This window comes from Cervus elaphus, chromosome 12 (genome assembly GCF_910594005.1).
Source record: "Cervus elaphus chromosome 12, mCerEla1.1, whole genome shotgun sequence".
Lineage (NCBI taxonomy): Eukaryota > Metazoa > Chordata > Mammalia > Artiodactyla > Cervidae > Cervus > Cervus elaphus.
This window is the reverse complement of record NC_057826.1, coordinates 16,896,795-16,916,257: the sequence shown is the minus strand read 5'-3', so window position 1 is coordinate 16,916,257 and position 19,463 is coordinate 16,896,795. Positions and strand designations below refer to the sequence as shown.

The 19,463-nt window shown below is 46.0% G+C and overlaps 2 protein-coding genes and 1 non-coding gene across 5 annotated transcripts; 1 reads left to right on the top strand and 2 right to left on the bottom strand.

The window, feature by feature from the left end:
- Positions 1–8,393: 8,393 nt before the first annotated feature.
- NPC2 (NPC intracellular cholesterol transporter 2) lies at positions 8,394–17,366 on the bottom strand. Its single transcript, XM_043920578.1, has 4 exons — positions 17,103–17,366; positions 13,391–13,498; positions 11,656–11,828; positions 8,394–9,260 (listed from the first exon to the last, which is right to left on the bottom strand). The coding sequence occupies exons 1-4, from the start codon at positions 17,182–17,184 to the stop codon at positions 9,174–9,176; spliced, it is 450 nt and encodes a 149-aa protein (XP_043776513.1). The 5' UTR covers positions 17,185–17,366; the 3' UTR covers positions 8,394–9,173.
- LOC122706072 lies at positions 9,942–10,132 on the bottom strand. Its single transcript, XR_006344321.1, has one exon. It is a non-coding gene; the product is annotated as a U2 spliceosomal RNA (small nuclear RNA).
- Positions 17,367–17,579: 213 nt separating the features above from the next.
- ISCA2 (iron-sulfur cluster assembly 2) lies at positions 17,580–19,463 on the top strand. Of its 3 annotated transcripts, none has more exons than XM_043919657.1 (4): positions 17,580–17,705; positions 18,035–18,140; positions 18,270–18,399; positions 18,826–19,463. In XM_043919657.1, exons 1-4 carry the CDS (start codon positions 17,614–17,616, stop codon positions 18,915–18,917), a joined length of 420 nt encoding a protein of 139 aa, XP_043775592.1. In that variant the 5' UTR covers positions 17,580–17,613; the 3' UTR covers positions 18,918–19,463. The 3 variants fall into 3 exon arrangements, with proteins under 3 accessions (XP_043775592.1, XP_043775589.1, XP_043775590.1); XM_043919654.1 differs by having other exon boundaries at positions 17,581–17,705; positions 18,270–18,385; XM_043919655.1 differs by having other exon boundaries at positions 17,583–17,705; positions 18,038–18,140; positions 18,270–18,385.

Sequence of the window (19,463 nt, the reverse complement as noted above, 5' to 3'; positions counted from 1 at the left end):
TAGCTGGAGATACATACATATACACTGGATACACAGTCAGGACATAACCAAATATGCTTATTTAGTTCCAGAATAAACAAAGGAGGGGGAACTTTAAGTTAAAACAAATTCACCAAGACCAGAAGTTCAGGAGAAGGTAAATTCACTAAAATAAATATTAAAAAAGAAAAACAAAAACACCCTCAGAAGACAAAGGGTAGGGTCATGTTTGTTGAATGAAGGAAGGATAAACGATGGATGAATAAAGACCTGCTACTGCATTAAGTGAAGTCAGTCGTGTCCGACGCTTTGCGATCCCATGGACTGTAGTCTACCAGGCTTCTCTGTCCATGGGATTTTCCAGGCAAGAGTACTGGAGTGGGTTGCCATTTCCTTCTCCAGGGGATCTTCCTGATCCAGGGATCGAACCCAGGTCTCCTGCATTGCAGGCAGACGCTTTACCCTCTGAGCCACCAGGGAAGCTACTGCATTCAGTTCAATTCAGTCGTTCAGTCATGTCCGACTCTTTGCGACCCCATGAATCGCAGCACACCAGGCCTCCCTGTCCATCACCAACTCCCAGAGTCTACTCAAACTCATGTCCATTGAGTCAGTGATGCCATCCAGCCATCTCATCCTCTGTCATCCCCTTCTCCTCCTGCCCCCAATCCCTCCCAGCATCAGGGTCTTTTCCAATGAGTCAAACTCTTCACATGAAGTGGCCAAAGTATTGGAGTTTCAGCTTTAACATCAGTCCTTCCAATGAACACCCAGGACTGATCTCCTTTAGGATGGACTGGTTGGATCTCCTTGCAGTCCAAGGGACTCTCAAGAGTCCTCACCAACACCACAGTTCAAAAGCATCAATTTTTTGGCGCTCAGCTTTCTGAGGAGCAACTTTCTGATGTCCAGCTCTCACATCCATACATGACCACTGGAAAAATCATAGGTTTTTAGGTCATAACTTTCCTTCCAAGGAGTAAGTGTCCTTTAATTTCATGGCTGCAGTCACCACCTGCAGTGATTTTGGAGCCCAAAAAATAAAGTCTGTCACTGTTTCCACCGTTTCCCCATCTATTTCCCATGAAGTGATGGGACCAGATGCCATGATCTTAGTTTTCTGAATGTTGAGCTTTAAGCCAACTTTTTCACTCTCCTCTTTCACTTTCATCAGGAGGCTTTTTAGTTCCTCTTCACTTTCTGCCATAAGGGTGGTGTCATCTGCATGTCTGAGGTTATTGATATTTCTCCCGGCAATCTTGATTCCAGCTTGTGCTTCTTCCAGCCCACCGTTTCTCATGATGTACTCTGCATTTAAGTTAAATAAGCAGGGTGACAATATACAGCCTTGACGTACTCCTTTTCCTATTTGGAACCAGTCTGTTGTTCCATGTCCAGTTCTAACTGTTGCTTCCTGACCTGCATATAGGTTTCTCAAGAGGCAGGTCAGGTGGTCTGGTATTCCCATCTCTTGAAGAATTTTCCACAGTTTATTGTGATCCACACAGTCAAAGGCTTTGGCATAGTCAATAAAGCAAAAATAGATGTTTTTCTGGAACTCTCTTGCTCTTTCGATGATCCAGCGGATGTTGACAATTTGATCTCTGGTTCCTCTGCCTTTTCTAAAGCCAGCTTGAACATCTAGAAGTTCACGGTTCACGTGTTGCTGAATCCTGGCTTGGAGAATTTTGAGCATTACTTTACTAGCGTGTGAGATGAGTGCAATTGTCACCTCCATTTGCAGATATGCTCTCAGCAGAAGCCTGACCTGGCTCTGCCTCTTTCAGGCCAAAATCACCTGCAGTGCTCTTCCCTCTGGATGCCATGGCTTGCTGCACCTGTGACAGTCACGGCATGGTCCTGCTGTATGGCCTTGATGGGTTGCCGCTTGCCTCTACCACTAGACTCACAGCTCCTTGAAGGCAGAGACCTGGCCCTTCTCATTTTTTTACCCCCAGGGAACAGCAGAGTGGCTGGCACACAACAGGTGCTCCTTGCTTGAAGGAGTGCACAGTGTCGTCTCATACAAATTCCACAAGGGGATCAGGGTAATGAAAGTGAGCAGTTGCCTAAGCCATCCATACCCTCAGGACTAAGTGCAAATATTTCCAGAGCACCATCTGCCTTAGTCAACTGGTTTGGTAGCAAAATCTTAAACTTGTTCTTAGAATGATCAAATCCAAGACCTTGTTTTCTGTGGGTGTATCCAGCTCATCAAGTCAATAGATACTAAGCAGAAAAATCCACAGGATGAATTGCCAGTCATCTCCACTAGCCCATGGTATTCCTAGAGTCTTTCCTCCTACATCCATCCCACCGTCGCCCTCCCTTCCCCAGCGCTTTCTTTACCTACCTTGAAAGGAAATGCTTTTCAGCAGCCACAGGCTAGGAGATGCTCTGGACAGCTCTGTGGGCCTCGTTCCCATCCAGCCAAGCCCTGGCAAGCTCTGGAGGGAAGCGGAGGGACTGCAGAGATTCAGTGAACCAGAGAGGGGAGAGTTGGATAAGCCAGATCCGTTTTTTCCAGAACTCTCAGAGGCAACATGATACAACACGCAGCTACAGAGGAGGCATCGTGACCCAGACCGGGGTGGGGGGGTGAGCAGCCAAGAGCAGCTGGGAGGTTGGGGGAACAGAACTGAAGACAGACAACCGGCAGGAGGGGAGGCAGGGAGCCAAGGCCAGGGAACCTGCGGGCTGGAGACAAACCAGTATTGCCAATGAGCCCTGGACACGGATGACGGCTGGCTTCCACAAAATGGGAGCCTGAGTCCTGCTCTAGAGCCACTCACTCAGGATCGGGTTCTACCGTGCCCTTCTTCGGGAGAATGAAACCAAATCAACTGTTTCTCTTCCCAGCCTTTTGGAGACCAAGGTGACTGGAGGGTTAAACGGTCAGATTCAAAACCTAAAGAATCAATACGTTTGTTTTCCACATTAAAACAATTTGCTAAATGGGAATTCCCTGGTGGTCCAGTGGTTAGGGGCTCAGCGCTTTCACTGTGGTGACCCAAGTCAAATTAATCCGTGACTGGGGAACTAAGATGCTGCAAGCCGTGTAGAGGGACAAAATAAATAAATAAAAATTGCTAAATAACTGCTGAGTGCTGAGTTTTCAGCATTTACTTAAAGAGGAAACGGCAGTCTCAATTCTCAAGATGTTTACAGTTTAGTAGAAAAGTAAGCTGACACACAAAAAACTACACGTAAAAAAACAATGTGGTTAAGTGTTATAAAAAGAGGATTAGAATCTGCCTTCATGAAGCCAAACCACAGGAGGCCATGAGGAGGCCCCTGGTCTTGAATGGCACCTGAGATGAAATCTGGAAGACAAAGCCATGGCAAATGCCTGTGATTCTAGGCCCCTGAGCAGTTTCCATGGTGCAACCTTCCTTTCTTATCTAGGAGAATAATAATCTAGTCCTTATCAGAGCCAGAGCCAGGCACTTTGATGAGCCCTCTGACACACCACCTCGGGTCATCATGAGATCATCATCATCATCACGTTCAGGGGGGTCTGCTTAATCTCCTGTTTTACAGCTGAGGAAACTGAGGCCGTGTGCTGTGCTGTTCTTAGTCACTCAGTCGTGTCCGACTCTTGCAACCCCATGGACTGTAGCCCGCCAGGCTCCTCTGTCCATGGAATGCTCCAGGCAAGAATACTGGAGTGGGTAGCCATTTCCTTCTCCAGGAGATCTTCCCAACCTAGGGAATCAAACCTGGGTCTCCTGCATTGCAGGCAGACTCTTCACCCTCTGAGCCACCAGGGAAGCCCTATCTGAAATGGTCTCTAAATCAAAGACTTTGCCTGTAATCTCTGTCCTAAGCCCCTCGGGACTCCAGGAATTGTCCTTGCTCTCACAGGTGTGACCAGCCTGCATCCGCTGGCCCGAGGTGCTTGAGCTTCCTTTCAGTGTCTCAATGAATCATAAGCTGTTAGTTCCGACAGAGACTTTAGAGGTTATCTAGCCCAATCCCTTCCATTTTTACATTACACATTGACAGTAATTAATGGCAGAGCCACTAGGATGTTTTGTCTTTCAGTAAAAGGTCAGCTTACCACTAAACACTAAAAGCTGTTTCCCTTGCTTGCAAAACCCAGAAAAGAATCTCATAACTGTTGTGTTCATTTCCTGAAAACCTCTCTGAAAACCCACTTTTAAAGATTTTACTCCACCTGCAGTACTGCTTTTTGTGGTAGAGGCCTGTGGGTAGGGAAGGGGGTGGAGAGCAGAGGGATGCATTTCTCTAAGGCAGAGAACAGACGTCCTGCTTCCTCACCTGGAACCCCCAGCATGTCTGCCATATTCACAGCCAGCAGCCATCCATTTTGTGTGCCAGGCTCCTTATCAGCTTGACCCATTGACAGGCAGAGCTAAGCTCATCCTTTCACCTGCTGGCTGCTTATCTGGGACACATGATGTGTGAACAGCCTGCCAGGCAGAAGGGGCCAGGACTTTTCCTTTCAGGGCCCCAGCAGATGAGAGGAGCAGTGCTGAAGGGCTGGCTCTGCCCTCAGGGTCTCATGCCTTTGCTCTCCATTTAGAATGGCCAACAGCTGCACTCTTCTGGCACCATGGGGCAAGGAGCAGACAGCAGGCGGGGAATGCCTACAGCAAGTGGGAGACGCCACTGCTCCTCTTTGGCCCCAGTCATAAGGAGCCAGCCAGGCCTGCTCATCACTTTGCTCACCTTCTCCAAGGACCCTCAAGACACCTCTGCAGCCCATCTCCTGGGCCCCATCTCTACCCCCCTCCACTCCTTTGTAGGAACCAAACCTCTTGTTGGGAAAGGATGGTAGGTTCCCATAGCAATGGGCCTTTTAGCTGTTTCCATGGCAACCAACACCCAGACCATTTAGTTGCTAGTCAACTGACAGCTGTAAGTGAATAGGATTCAGTTTAGAATCAGAGGGATAGGCCAGAGGAGTCTCTTCGTAGAAGAAAGCACAACCACCCAAAAATGACTCAACTCTTCTAAAGACTTTTTAGGTAACATCCATGGAGATCCAGCACAACTTTCTACCGGCGGTCACATGAGACTGCTTCTCCAGTTCCCAACACACACTCTCTCTCTCTCTCTCTCTCTCTCTCTCTCTCTCTCTCTCTCCTCAACTGAGTATCTCAGGCCTTTAAATCCCCCAAGTTCTATATCCTATTATGTCTCCTTCCCAAGGACCCTTGGGGACATCCTCCAAGACATTTTTTACACATAACCCTTTCCTCTGTGTCAGTGCTCTTCCTATGTACCATGACCCTGTCCTCATGCTAACCCGGTCATTTAAGCAATATTTGCTTTTCAGATTGTCTGATGTGAATGGCTAATCCAGATCATCATCCCCTAGCCCAGACCTCACCTATGGCGAGTCACTTTCTTATGTCTGTGGGTGTTCCTAGAGCACAGACTGTTTTACCAACCTTTGCAAGGCATGATTAAGATCAATCTGTTTCTTTTTAAAAGTCAACTAAAATTTCAAAACCAAACATACGAGATTAGAAATTACTCCATGCTCATTACTTTTCATTACCCTGAAAATCTGACTAAATGCCAGGCCTCCCACCTAATACTCTTCCAAACTGGGGATACTAGGTATTGAATTCCCTTTATTCCATAAGCAGGAGTTCCCATCATGGTTTGTTTTTTATTCTCTTGGGCTCCAAAATCACTGCGGATGGTGACTGCATCCATAAAATTAAAAGACACTTGCTCCTCAGAAGAAAAACTATGACCAACCTATACAGCATATTAAAAAGCAGAGACATTACTGTGCTGACAAAGGTCCATCTAGTCAAAGCTATGGTTTTTCTAGTAGTCTTGTATGGATGTGAGAGTTGGACTATAAAGAAAGCTGAGCACTGAAGAATTGAGGCTTTTGAACTGTGGTGTTGAAGTAGACTCTTGAGAGTCCCTTGGACTGCAAGGAGATCCAACCAGTCCATCCTAAAGGAGATCAGTCCTGGGTGTTCATTGGAAGGACTGATGCTGAAGCTGAGGCTCCAATACTTTGGCTACCTGATGTGAAGAACTGACTCATTGGGAAAAACCCTGATGCTGGGAAAGAATGAGGGCAGGAGGAGAAGGGGACAACAGAGGATGAGATGGTTGGATGGCATCACTGACTCGATGGACATGAGTTTGTGTAAACTCTGGGAGTTGGTGATGGACAGGGAGGCCTGGCGTGCTGCAGTCCATGGGGTTGCAAAGAGTCAGACATGACTGAGCCGCTGAACTGAACTGAATTTCATTTATTTTTGACTGTGCTGGGTCTTCATTGCTGCTCAGGCTTTTCTCTACTTGCAGCGAGTGGGGCTACTCTCTAATTGTGGCGTGTGGGCTTCTCATTGTGGTGGGTTCTCTTGTGGAGCACAGGCTCTCGGGCACAGAGGCTTCAGTAGCTGTGGCTTGCAGGCTCTAGAACAGTCTCAATAGTGGTGGCTCATGTGCTTAGTTGCTCCAAAGAATGTGGGATCTTCCCCTATCAGAGACTGAACTCCTGTTTCCTGCTTTACCAGGGGATTCTTTTTCACTGCACCACCAGGGAAGCCCCACCATCATATTTTTTTGTTCACTGGAGTCTGGGGTTTCTCTACCCTGGAATTCATGCAGAGGAGTTGTCTAAGCCTCCATGGCTTGCTCAGTGGACTAGAAAAGTGAGAGCATCATTGGAAACAGCGTGACCTTTTTGAGGGGGATGCCTATGAGCCCTCTGTATGGAAGATGACCTTTCAAACTAATCTCCCCACGGGAGCCCTACTCAGCTCTCTGCTGCAGGCTGCATGTATCCTCACAACGGCCAGTAAACAGTTCTAAGCTGCTGCGTGACCCTTCTGCTCTGACTGAAGGATATACACTAGTGGAACTGCTTTTCTTCTGTCTTCTTTCAACGTGAGGACAGAAGTATAAAATGCAGGGCAGGGAGCTGTTAGCCTCAAAGGAGCCCGATGACATGAGAGTCTTCAGGGAAGGAGAGGGAGCAGATACACAGGACAACTGAGCTTTTCTCGTGTACAGAGGATTGCCTCGTCTTTGAGGGGACATGTCATCACACAGCAGATTGAACCTTCTGATTTTCCGGCTCTCCCTAGATGAGGGACAGTGCCTATGTCTCTTGGAATAGCAGCCGATATTTCCTGATTGTACACTATGTGTCAGGGTCATTCTAATGTTTTATATGTAACATCTCATTTAATTCTCACAGCTTTACTGTTATTATATCTAGTTAACCCATAAGGAAACTGAAGTGCACAAAGGTTAAGGGATTTTAAGATCCTACTGGTAATCCTTGGCTCCTGGGTGGGTCAGATGGCAAAGAATCCACCTGCATCGCAGGAGACCTGGGTTTAATCCCTGGATTGGGAAGATCCCCTGGAAGAGGGCATGGCAACCCACTCCAGTATTCTTGCCTGGAGAATCTCCACGGACAGAGGAGCCTGGCAGGCTACAGTCCATGGGGTCGCAAAGAGTCAGACACAACTGAGCGACTAAGCACATCCTGGTAATCCTACTGACTGATGAAGCCGGGATCCAACTACCAGCAGTCTGAAGCCACAGCACCTTTGGAATCCATTTAAGTCTGATAAGCCCAGGGTCCAGCACAGGAAGACAGAGTGGGCTGTCCCTTTAGGCACAATGTGATAGAATACACAGAACATCCTAGTTAGAGTACGATTGAATGGCTCTAGGAATTAACTTGGAAATCTTGGCTGCTGATAACCTTATTCCCAATGTATGGCTGTCCTCTGGTGGTTTTCCTGGGAAACTCATAAGCCGAAGAAATCTAGAAAAAATAGGATGAACAGAACCAGACTAAATGATTTATTTACTGCCTAAGCACTCCAGACTAAAAAAGATGACCTTCGAAGGGCCACATTACCCGACTCCTTTGTGAATGGGGTTGTAGCCCCTCTGACAGCTAAAAGCTGATAGACAGTACATTGACTTAAAACAGCAAACTATATGCCCATGATTGTACTTGTACTTCAAGAGCAGGACACTCCAAGATTTAAATAATTCAGCCAGTACTTGCTGCAACTTCACATTTCATCTTAAAGCTTCTAGACTTTCTCCATGGCAGGAGGTTCCTGAAGATTACTATGCTTATGCCAACTTATAACTTCTTACGTCCCGCTCCCACCCCAAATTCAGTTCCCTTGACCTTGCAGATGCTGCTATTCCACTAGGGGATGCTTGCCTTCCCTGTTTCTTTCAAGCACCCTTGGTGGTATAAGATTGTGCAAAGTGAAGCAAATAAGGTCATTTTATGTCAGACAGAGAGGTGAGTCCTGTGTGAAAGGGAGAAACAGCAGTTTCTGAAAGTCATGTCTCTACTGTACTCGGGGACCACGGGACTGGATGTTCACCTCCCATGGATCTGGGGTAACACACTGGGTAAAAGAAGTTGTCCACAGCCCAAATGCAGAAGAAGATTGCCAAGTGTTTGTTTATTCAAAGAGACATGCATAAAGAGGTCACAAGTTAGTATTGTCAAAAAAAAAAAAAAAAAATCAAAACACCTGCTAATCAAATGCTGCAATTAATGAAAACGACCTAAGTCAGAAAAGGAGACATGAGCTAACCGCAGAGAAATTTCGGTGACGCCCCTGCAGAGCAAGTCATGGCTGGAGAAACAGTTGGAGCTAGTGGTGAGGAGGCTCACTGGCCGGATGCACTGAGCTCAACGAGGCACATGAAGACAAGGAACTTGCAGGTGTGATCCCAGGTAGACGGATGTGGTTTGGAACCCAGCCTCTGCTGCAAGGGCCGGCAGCCCTAGGGCAAGTTATCCAGTCCCCCCAAGCAGCTTCATTCAGGTTCTGTCTGGTGACACCCTCCTTATTCCAAAAGCAAAACAAGACAAAAAAATCCAAACCAAAAACAAAACCCACCAAAACCAACAAAAAACCTCCGAAACCTAAAGACAACTGAATCAATCCCTGCAGTCTCACTTTCTCTCAGAAAGAAAAGTTGGATAAGTCTCACTTATCCAACCCTTTTACAAAGGATAATTCAAGGGAGACAGTTCCAAGCTCTCAGGAACAGGGTCTTAGATGCTTTTGGAGGTTGAGAGGCATAAAACGGTAGTCTCGAAGTTCCTTTCATCTTATGGCACTGATTGAGTTTAGATTTGATTTCTCCTCCCCTCCCTCCACCCGTGCTCTCTCACCCCCAGATGGACATATTGGCACTGAGCAGCTCTAGGCTTCAACCTCTATTGGGATCTCCCAGCAGAAGAAACGTTGGTCTTTGTCATCCGTAAGTTCCCACTGTACCACCACTTTTATCTGGAAAAAGAAAAAAAATCAAGAATGAAATGAAACTAGGACCTCACCTCAATCCAAAATGGGTTAAACTATGAATTTTAACTATGAATCCTAGACAGAAATTATAACAAACTGGCTATTCCTCATACTTTTCTTCTTAAATCATGCCATCACGAAGGCTGTTTGGGTGGGATGCAGGCACAGCCTGTGTCCTTAAGCTTAGAAGGGTAAACCAAGCTACACCTTGGACTTAGTGTTAGTAGTACCACATCCTAGTCTAGTTAGCTTCTTAAATACAATTTATAAAGCATTCTTTTTCCTCTTAGATCAATGATACATAAATGAAGGCACCCATGACAAAGAATTTTAAAGTTAAACAATTTCACATGCATTTTGACAACATGATCCAGCTTCTCCCAACTTTAACTATGAAGAGCAGAGAGTAAATAGTTCAATTCCTAGATCTCAGGAAACTTACTTATTAGTTGAAAAGAGAAATGTCAAAGCACAAAGGATGTCCAAAGAAGTTTAGGGTTGTATGAATACTTTCAGGGACAATGACCTTTGTGGCAATATAGCTTTGATTAATGTCCTTAAGCCATTTTTTGACATTATACCCATAGAGATCTCTGCCTTGACTGGTTACACTAGGAGCTGTCTCCTAATTTTTTTTTTTTTTTAATTTCCCCCAAGGCCGGGGGAAAGGGGTGCACTCTTTCTGGAAGTACTGCAATACCAGGTCGATGAGTGGAGTGGATGGAGCAAGCTCCTATTCCAACTTCCTGCTCCAAAAATTCATTTAATATATTGTCCTAGGATAGAGAATGTATAAGATATTAAACTGATAAGAACAGATACTATACTTGATCCTAGCCAAAAGGCCGAGAAGCGATCCTTCTAATTCTTAATAGATCACTGGCACCTTGGCCAGTTCCTTCTTATGTGGACCTTAGCTTACTTGCTTTCAGTTACAACCTCTCTTTTATACTCAAAATGTTTCTTCAGAATGCAACATTTGGATAACAGTGATACCCAGCTTTGAAACTTGTTTGGTAAGTTTTTCAAGACTAGTACACATTAACTACTGTTTCACTTACTGCACACATTAACATAGTTTGAGCTGGTTTTCAAATGAAATGTCACTTAAGCCCTGCAGAGCAACAGAACAAAAACAAACAAAAAACAAATGATATGTCGCTGAACAATAACTACCATATATTAAGTGCCTACTCTGTATTGGGTCCTAACTAGACTTGATTTAAGTTACTGAGGCTCAAATATGCCCATGATTACATGGCTGGTCTGCAAATTAATCTACAAATCTGTCCCTGGCCTTTAGCACCTCTGATATCTCTCAAACACAGACTCCTTAGGGGCTTCCTTAGTGGCTCAGATGGTAAAGAATCTGCCTGCAGTGTGGGGAGACCTGTGTTTAATCCCTGGGTTGGGAAGATCCCCTGGAGGAGGGCATGGCAGCCCACTCCAGTACTCTTGCCTGGAGAATCCGATGGACAGAGGAGCCTGGCGGGCTGCAGTCCATGGGGTCGCCAAGAGTCGGACGCAGCTTAGTGACTAAGCACACATGCATGGTAAGCACAGACTCCCTAATTTGAGTCTTTTTAGAATGTTCTTTAATTACTGTCTGTTTCTACGGAAAAAATGGCCAGATTGCTCCTGGTTTGACTCTATCTCCTTTGAAGAAACGCAGCTCTTTCTCTTCATTGAAAAGAGTAGTCCCTTTATTTCCTCCATTCTTACCAAAATTCATAATCGTTAACACAGGCCCATTCTAGCAGGCTCTATCTCACGTACTCCGCAGATGAAGAGGCAGGTGTAGCAGTGTGAGTCAGAGGTGAGGGTGGGGGTGGGGTGGAGGAGAGAAAGCAGAGAGGAAAAAGCTACCACTCTGCTATGGACCTCACACATGACTGCTCTCTTGTTAAGAGATTAATGGAGAGACCAGGTTTTTCTGGTGACAGTGTGACGACTACTTGAAATCTTGAACTATCTGATACCTAGCCAAAATTTTGTAGGGTTTCCCTGGTTGGCTCAGTGGTAAAGAATCTGCCTGCCTATACAGGAGGCATGAGTTCAAGCCCTGGAGAGGGAAGGATCCCCTGGAGAAGGAACTGGAAACCCACTCCAGTATTCTTGCCTAGAGAATTCCATGGACAGAGGAGCTTGGCAGGCTACAGTCCATGGGGTCAGAAAGAGCTGGATACGACTGAGTGACTAACACTCTCTGAGGGACACAGTGAGAACTGCACCGCACGATTCCCATACTCTTTTCCCTTAGGCATTCGCTTCTTCCTCACAGAGATGAAGGATTCTTGTTCTAATCTTTTCTTCCTGCCCCCTCTCCTCCGTTTCCAAACTAGTCACAGGACTCAGTGTTCTCAACCACAGTGTCACTTACAGAGGGATATTCACTCTTCACAGGTAGTTTGTTCACGTAGTTATAGGTCTTATTTTTTTCGATGGGGCATGTGATTCCAGACTTACAACCATCAGACTCAGGAATGGGAAAGGGAACTGGGATGCCCATCACAATGCCATGTACCACAGCCTTGCTACCTTGAGACTGAGTATCTAAGAGGGAAAAAAAAAAAGAGAATCAGATGGGGAAGGAAACAGCCTATTTCCAAACTTAAAATAAAGAATTCAGACATAGTCTCAAGCAATGGCATTGCTGTGATGGCAAACCAAAGTATGTACCTCTTAATTCCTAGGGTCTACTCTCTTTGCAGTTACACTTAGTACTTCTGTGAATGCTATGCAGAGAGTAATCACTCAGAAACTTGAAAAATTCCTGAATTATACAAAAATAAAAATAATCAGTGGGGGCTGTTTTCTTTGCTCTTAACCCCACCTTGCTCTTCATTGCCTTTCAGTTTCTTAGAAGAATCAGAGCTACCTGGATAAATAACCTTATGGAACAAGCTAACTGATTTTTGGCAGTCAACTTTCTGTTTACTATCTGCATCAGATTCTGTCAAAGTGTATTGTGCATCTTAAAGACTGTGGTCTCTGAATTCTCACATACCCTGTCCTAAGGATTCCAATAACAATTAAGAATAAAGTGGAGAGACAATACAGAAAGAGGGACTAGAAGTCTCCACAGGAATGCCATGGCCTGTAACAGGGGCGAAAGCAGTAACTCTTTAGAAACTGTAAGAGAAAGGTACATTTCCTGCTCACCTTTACCCTCCAAATCAAAAGGCAGGAGGAATAAACGTAATAAAATCAGGGCAACTGGAGTTATGAGCTATTAGATTCTTCTGGGGATCCAGAGTATTGGCTCTGTTTCTGTCTCCCAGCTGGGAATTACTTTTGTTGAGAAGATACATTTCTGGTTTAGAACAATAGAGGGGATGGGGTATTTATCCAAGAGAGATGACAACTCTAGGACTTAGAGCTGTCTTTGGGCTTATGAACAAGAGATGATAGGAACTCTGAGATTTTTTTTATTAGTCTGTCTAGTTCCATAGGATAGAAAATGAGGGGAAGATTCAGGGCAGTTGCCCTTTTTAGAAGTAGAGATTTTACATTTGTCCAGATTCCTGGGAAACTGAAGGAGATGAATAAATATGAAATAAACAAGTTTCAATAACATTTCTTCAAGTTGAAGAAGAAAGCTTGGACTTCTTGGTTGTTTCTTGGGTCAAGAGTAAGTTCCCAAACCTTACAGAGGCTAAATATTAATTGCTCCTATATTTTCAGGCAGAATATAGACTTAACAACTGGAAGATATATTGCTTGAAATAATATTTTGGAAGAGTTCTAAGGTCTACAGAGTTGGGGTTGGTACTAACACTCTGCAGTCTGCAGCTAAAGAGTTGACATTCCCATGAAATCTGCTGTGTAATATGGACCACAATAAGACAAGCTGTCTTCTATGACCTGTGAACACATGGAAATCCCCTTTGCTTAAAGGGAGTCTGGCAACTATGGACTCCAAGAAACAGGCATGGGAGACCCAGTATGAGAAGGGTGTGTAAAAGCATGGTGAATCCTAGCTTTGTCCACTGAGAGGGAGGTCACAGAATTCCTGACTGCAATTCCCTCCTCCTCACATTCCCACGCTCACTCCAATTCTTAGATTGATGTCACACTTTAAGATGAATTTGAAGGTAAAAAACACTTTTACTTACTACTGGTGAACGTAACATTGACACTATAAGACTGTCCTTTGTGCAGTTTGCAGGGCTGGGTGGGACATGGGCTCACATTCACTTCCTTTATAACTCCGACCCCAGAACCTGCAAAAGAAGAACAATTTGTTTGGATGGGGGGAAAGCAAATCACCTCGGCAGTCTCCTACCTCATGGGACGGTGCTCTGTCTTCCCAATGAGACCACTGGGACCAGCAGGGTGGTAAGAAACTGCTCATATTTGACAGGTGGAGGGGAATTAAGGAAATGATCGCGTATACACAGCCAGCTCCCCTACTCTACAAGCTGGGAGGGCTCCACCAGGGAAAACCATCCCCACACCTCCATCCATCCTGACACAGGATCTGAAAGTGGCACACACAGCTTAAGTGATGACTCAAGTCACATAGCTACTGTTTCCACTTGGGGTCTAAGGCTACTGTTTCCAGTTGTAAACTTGAGACTGGCTACTCTCTTAACTGTCCTTCCCACTCCCACCCACCCCTGGTCTTTCAATCCTGCCCTGGTGGCTATCCAACTCATGATCTCTGAGCTTTGAATACTGCTACCAATGAGAACAGTTTCAAGCACACATTTGAGATACCCAGAGCAGAGGGGTACACTCTACTCTGGAACCCATGTTCTTCAAAATAAGTGGTTGGAGGCAGGGAGTGTGCCTTTTTTCCCCCCGCCAGTCTAAATAAGGACAAAAATACTCTGAAGAAAAGTTAAGCACAAATCTTTAAGAATCTTCTTACTTCATCCAGGCCCCTGAAACCATACAGCTGAATGGGAGAGAACAGAAGTAAAAACTGGGTAAGTTTAAGCTCCACCACTCATACACCATTGCTGAGAACTAGACTCCGGGATCCGACACCTGGCTGTGAAATCTCACCCGCTCCATCAAGTATTGTGGAAACTTAAGGCAAGATACTTAGCCTCCCTGGGGCTAATAACAGTACCTACCTCAGAGAGTAGGTGAGCTAATACATTATAACTCTTAATAAGTGCTTAGAACATAGTACTGCTATACAGGTATTCACCATTACTATCATTATACTGGGGCAATTCCCAGGTGGCTCGAGTTCTAAAGAATCCACCTGCCAAGGCAGGAAACACAAGAGACATGGGTTTCATCCCTGGGTCAGGAAGATCCCCTGAAGGAGGAAACGGCAACCTACTCCAGTCTTCTTGCCTGGAAAATCCAATGAACAGAGGAGCCTGATGGGCTACAGCTCATGGGGTCACAGAGTTGGACACAACTGAGAGTGAACACACACACACACACACATCATCATCATCATCACCATCATACTGGGATTTAGTCCACGAATTCAATCTAGAGCAGCTGCTCCTGGGTGGGTTAGCAAGTTCCCCTTTGACACAAAAGGTGAGCCTCCCACCTCAAATTTACTTTGTGGGTAGAAATTCTGGATCTAGACAATAGAACGGACTGTCTCAAAAGTACAGTGTATGAAGACAAAGAAAATGGCAGGTTGAGAGCACATTATCTTGGGTGAAACAGTTTCCTTCTTTTGACTAACACTCCTCCAGCTAGTTCTGTAAACTATACTTTGCTGTCCCCTATCCCAACTTGCTTCTCCATCATGGCAAAGTCCTCAAAACATAAATACAAGATTCTTTTCTCTAAGGACTCTCTTCCACTCTGTCCTATCTTTTAGGACCAGAAAAAAAAAAAAAAAATCGGGAACCTTAATCAACAACTTATTAAAAAACCAGTGCTTATGCTGAAGCTTTCAACTTCTAGTTTCTATCAAGGCTGGCTCACATGATCTAGCAGGTACTGAGTATCCTCAGTACCCTCTACTGATCTAGAGGGTAGTACTTAGCTACTTCATTCAGTTTTGCTTTTTTTTTTTCTTTTTGTTGACAAGAGGTTCTTGGATTTCCAGTGTCAACAGAGCAAATTTCTCAGTCCTAACCCTCAAAAATTGCAAAACTAGTTTGCTCAGCCCCATTTTTGACTTGAGGAAATACCACTTTAGGAGAAAGGAGGCAGAGTGGGACTCAAAAAACCTCTTGATGTGGGCACTGAAGTTTTTACATTGTATTTCCCAATTCAAAAGTAAATTGCAAGTCTGTCAGTGAAACTCTCCTTCCCTTAAGAAGTTCTTGCCATAGGTGTCCACCTGGCTTTTTCACAGGAGCAGACCAATCTCAGGATTGTTTCCTTAGGTTTTTTTTTTTTTTTTTTTTTTAATGTTAATGCTACTGTTGAAACCCAAAGTGACTCACAAACACCCACTAGTTTCCTACTGCTTACTAGCTGTAAGAACTTGGGCAAGTTACTTTATGTGCTGGTTTCAGACTGCAAGAGTTGAATGAGTTGATAAAGCTAACATAGTGTCTTCATCTAAAGTTGGCCACTAAGTTTAGTGGAGGGAAAGGCAGTAATGTGAGGTGATAATAACATCTTTCAAATGCCAGTCTCGTAGTTCAGTGGAACAGCATTTGTTAAGCATTAATAGGCCAGCAATTTTTATTCCTTGATCACTCCTAGCCCTAGCCCCCAATTCTGCTCTTGCCTCAACATGAATTTTGGAAATATAGTGGAAAGAGTATTTATTCCCTCATTTACTTTTCCAACAAATATTTATTGTGCAGTTACTATCATCTGGGCACTGGATGTAAAGAAGCACATTTATTCTGGTTGTCATTATGCCGTGTAATTGGGTGAGTTACTTAACCTCTCTGAAATTCAATGATTGACTATATGAGTGTGTGTGTGCTCAGTCATGTCTAACTCTTTGCGGCCTCATGGACTGTAGCCCGTGAGTCTCCTCTGTCCATGGGACTTCCCACACAAGAATATTGGAAGGGGTTGCCATTTCCTCCTCCAGAGGATCTTCCAGACTCAGGGATCAAACCTCCTCTCTTGCATCTCCTGCATTGGCAAGTGAGTTATTTACCACTAGTGCCACTTGGAATGCCCATGATTGATTATAGGATCTCCAAGTTTTCTTCCAGCTCACAAATCTTATAAAGTAAGTTTCATTTCTCTTACACTTATCATTACACTTCTCCACTTCAGAAAAGCTCTGCTCAAACATTTAATTTGGATAGATTTGACTGAAGGAACTCACAGTTTCTACCCCGTTGTATTTCTCATCAAAGATTCCAACCACAGCTGCAAGAGAGGGTTATGCATCACAAGTTGCGACCAGAAACAAGAGTTTTATAAATAGGAGGAGAAAACTGGAAAGAATTATGAGTGCCACAGCCCCGAAGGAAGCCCTAAAGGAATAGCTCATGAAAGGAGAATTGACTTTTGACGTCTCATCAAAAGGGAAATATAAAAGAAAAGCAAAAGGAGGGGGGAGGGAGCGGGCACCCAAGACACAAGGCAGAAATAAAGAGAAATTTTGTACCGCACCCCTGACGCCCCAAGCGGCACGTGAACCTTCGGCTGTTTGCCCTACAAACTTTAGGAAACTTCAGCAAAAAGCCCACCTCCAGGAATGTGCTGGGACCCAAACATGGGTTCATGAGATAAAGTTGTGAAAGTCGGGTTTTATCCAGGCCAGAACCTTGTCCCCTACCCCAACCGACTCCAGCCCACTCCACGAAGGGTCCGAGGCTGAGCCTGGCTGCTCGCAGGACCCGCCAAACCCAGCCCAGCAGTCTTAGCATCAGATTCTGTCAGGGGCTCCCGCAGAGGGCGCGGGAACTTCGGACTGGCCCCGGGGCTCACCGCAGTCCTTGAATTTCACCGGCTCGGCCAGGGCGGAGGCACTGAGTGCCAGGAACAGGAACGCGACGGCCAAGAAACGCATCACTGCTAAGGCTCCAAGCTCAAGGAAGGGAGAACCAGCTGTCTCGGTCACAAGATAAAAGTCTTCAGGGATGGGCCGGGCCGGGGGAGGAGCCCAGTCAGGCGACCGGTCACTGGCCAGCTGGGCCGAGGCCGGGCCGAGGCCTGCCCGCGCCCCGCCCCCGGGTCCACGGAGCCAGACAAGAGGTCCGGGACTCTTGCAAACTCCGCCCATCCGCTCCGCTCCGCCGCGGGGCAAGCGGGATCCATCTTCATCCGGCACGCCTCCTCTCGCCTGGGCTTTGTGGGTGCGTCCCCGCTTCCGCATTGGGAGCATTTCTAGCCAATTAAATCCCTTCTCCTTCCTCATCTCCCAATAGATGTGCTTAGGGGCGGGGTTTCCGTGGATCCCGCCTCCCAAAGCCCAGGCGCAGAAGGCGATTGGGGCAATATGAGGGGGCGGAACTTGCGGAAGAAAATGGCGGCCGTCCGAGGGCTAACAGCTGTGGCCCTGAGAGTTGTGACTCCCTGGCCTAGGAGCAGGTAACCAATCCTAGAAAAGCACCTGGTTAGCGCCTCCAGGACTCGAGCGAAACTAAGGCTCGCGGGGGAGGTGAAGGTTTGGCCTGAGGCTGTCCAGGTGGGGGGACTTCAGGTTTGGCGTGAGGCTGTCCAGGTGGAGGGACTTCAGGTTTGGGGTTGAGGCTGTACAGGTGGAGGGACTTTGTTTGGGGGTGAGGCTGTACAGGCGGGGGGACTTCAGGTTTGGCGTGGGGCTGTCCAGGCGGGGGGACTTCAGGTTTGGCGTGGGGCTCTCCAGGTGGAGCGCTCTAGGTGTTCTGCTCCCAGGCTCACCCTCCTCCCTTGCGCAGCAGGCTCCTCGCGGCCTCCCGCGGACCCCGGGCGCTTCGGGAAGTGTCGTCCTCTAGCCCAGAAGCTGGCGAAGGACAGATCCATCTCACCGACAGCTGCGTCCAGGTGAGAGGCCGGTCGCGGGGCAGGGGTGGCGGGCGAGGACCGGGAGTGGGGGGTTGGGGGGACTTCCCTTTGGCCCACCCTTCTTTCTCTCCTTGCCTGGCATTCTTGACCCTCCTTCCTGCATTTCAGAGGCTTCTGGAAATCACCGAAGGGTCTGAATTCCTCAGGCTGGAGGTGGAGGGAGGTGGATGCTCCGGATTCCAGTACAAATTTTCACTGGATACAGTTATCAACCCCGACGACAGGCAAGGAGAAAGGGGTGGGTCCTCCGAGAATGTGCAGGAGGGATAAAAGTGTCTCCAATTTAAGGTGCACTTTTATTCCACATTTAAAACTTTTGCTAAGGATAGCATCACAGCACCCTTCTCACACAGTGGGGATGCAATGAAGATTTGTTGCCTTGATTCAGAATAACTAAGTCACAGGAGGAAAATTGGCCTGAGTCCATAGGGTCATTGGTAGAGAGTCAGGCTGGGGTAGAAAGTTTCCAGGCCTAAATTTCTAAACATTTCCCAGTATTCTTTCCATTGAATCTTTTTGCCTCAAAGAAAATCATCACATGTTAGAGGTCGTAAGGGAAGCCTCCTGTGTATTTTAGAAAACAGGATGGGCATCTCTGGGCTCAGAGGGTGTTATGTTTGTGGTGTTTATGATGTTCATTAATGCCTTCCTCCCCTCTTTTCAGGGTGTTTGAGAAGGGTGGGGCAAGAGTGGTGGTTGACTCTGATAGCTTGGCCTTCGTCAAAGGGGCCCATGTGGACTTCAGCCAAGAACTGATCCGAAGCTCATTTCAAGTGTTGAACAATCCTCAAGCGCAGCAAGGTTGCTCTTGTGGATCATCCTTCTCTGTCAAACTTTGATGTGATGACAAGTGACCCGGAGATTGCTATCATCTGACTGATCTGAGGAACCTGGGATTAGAACAATTCTAGAAGTTTCCTTTCCATCATGACCCTCTCTCAATTTTATTTTCTCTTAATCCAGGATGTTGTTTCACCACTATTTTCAGAATGTGAAACTTTTACTCTTTATTTAATTTCTCCTACACAGTTGTAAGGCCAAGCCTGTGGATGCTGTTACCTAAGATTTAGTAACTGGTTCAAACCAGTATCATCTGTAGAGCCTCCAAGGTTCCAGGAGTTACTTCTCTGGCCTTCAGAGCTACTTGTACACGTGTGTATAGCTAGGTATAAAACCTTCGTTTTAAAGAAAGTCCTTATTTACTTGTGTTGTGGAGCAGAATCACAGATTGCATAGCTTGAACACTGTGTTACTAGACCAGAAAGGATGAGACAGCCAAGTGAAATGTTATCTTTTTGTTTT

Excerpts from the sequence above, each read along its gene's own strand:
- NPC2 (XM_043920578.1), bottom strand. The coding sequence starts at position 17,184 with ATGCGTTTCTTGGCCGTCGCGTTCCTGTTCCTGGCACTCAGTGCCTCC. Across the intron at positions 13,499-17,102 it reads GGTGAAATTCAAGGACTGCG|GTTCTGGGGTCGGAGTTATA; the intron begins GTGAGCCCCGGG and ends CTTCTTTTGCAG. Across the intron at positions 11,829-13,390 it reads CAATGTTACGTTCACCAGTA|ATACTCAGTCTCAAGGTAGC; the intron begins GTAAGTAAAAGT and ends TTTCCCTCTTAG.
- ISCA2 (XM_043919654.1), top strand. The coding sequence starts at position 17,614 with ATGAGGGGGCGGAACTTGCGGAAGAAAATGGCGGCCGTCCGAGGGCTA. Across the intron at positions 18,141-18,269 it reads TCACCGACAGCTGCGTCCAG|AGGCTTCTGGAAATCACCGA; the intron begins GTGAGAGGCCGG and ends CCTGCATTTCAG. Across the intron at positions 18,386-18,825 it reads GTTATCAACCCCGACGACAG|GGTGTTTGAGAAGGGTGGGG; the intron begins GCAAGGAGAAAG and ends CCCTCTTTTCAG.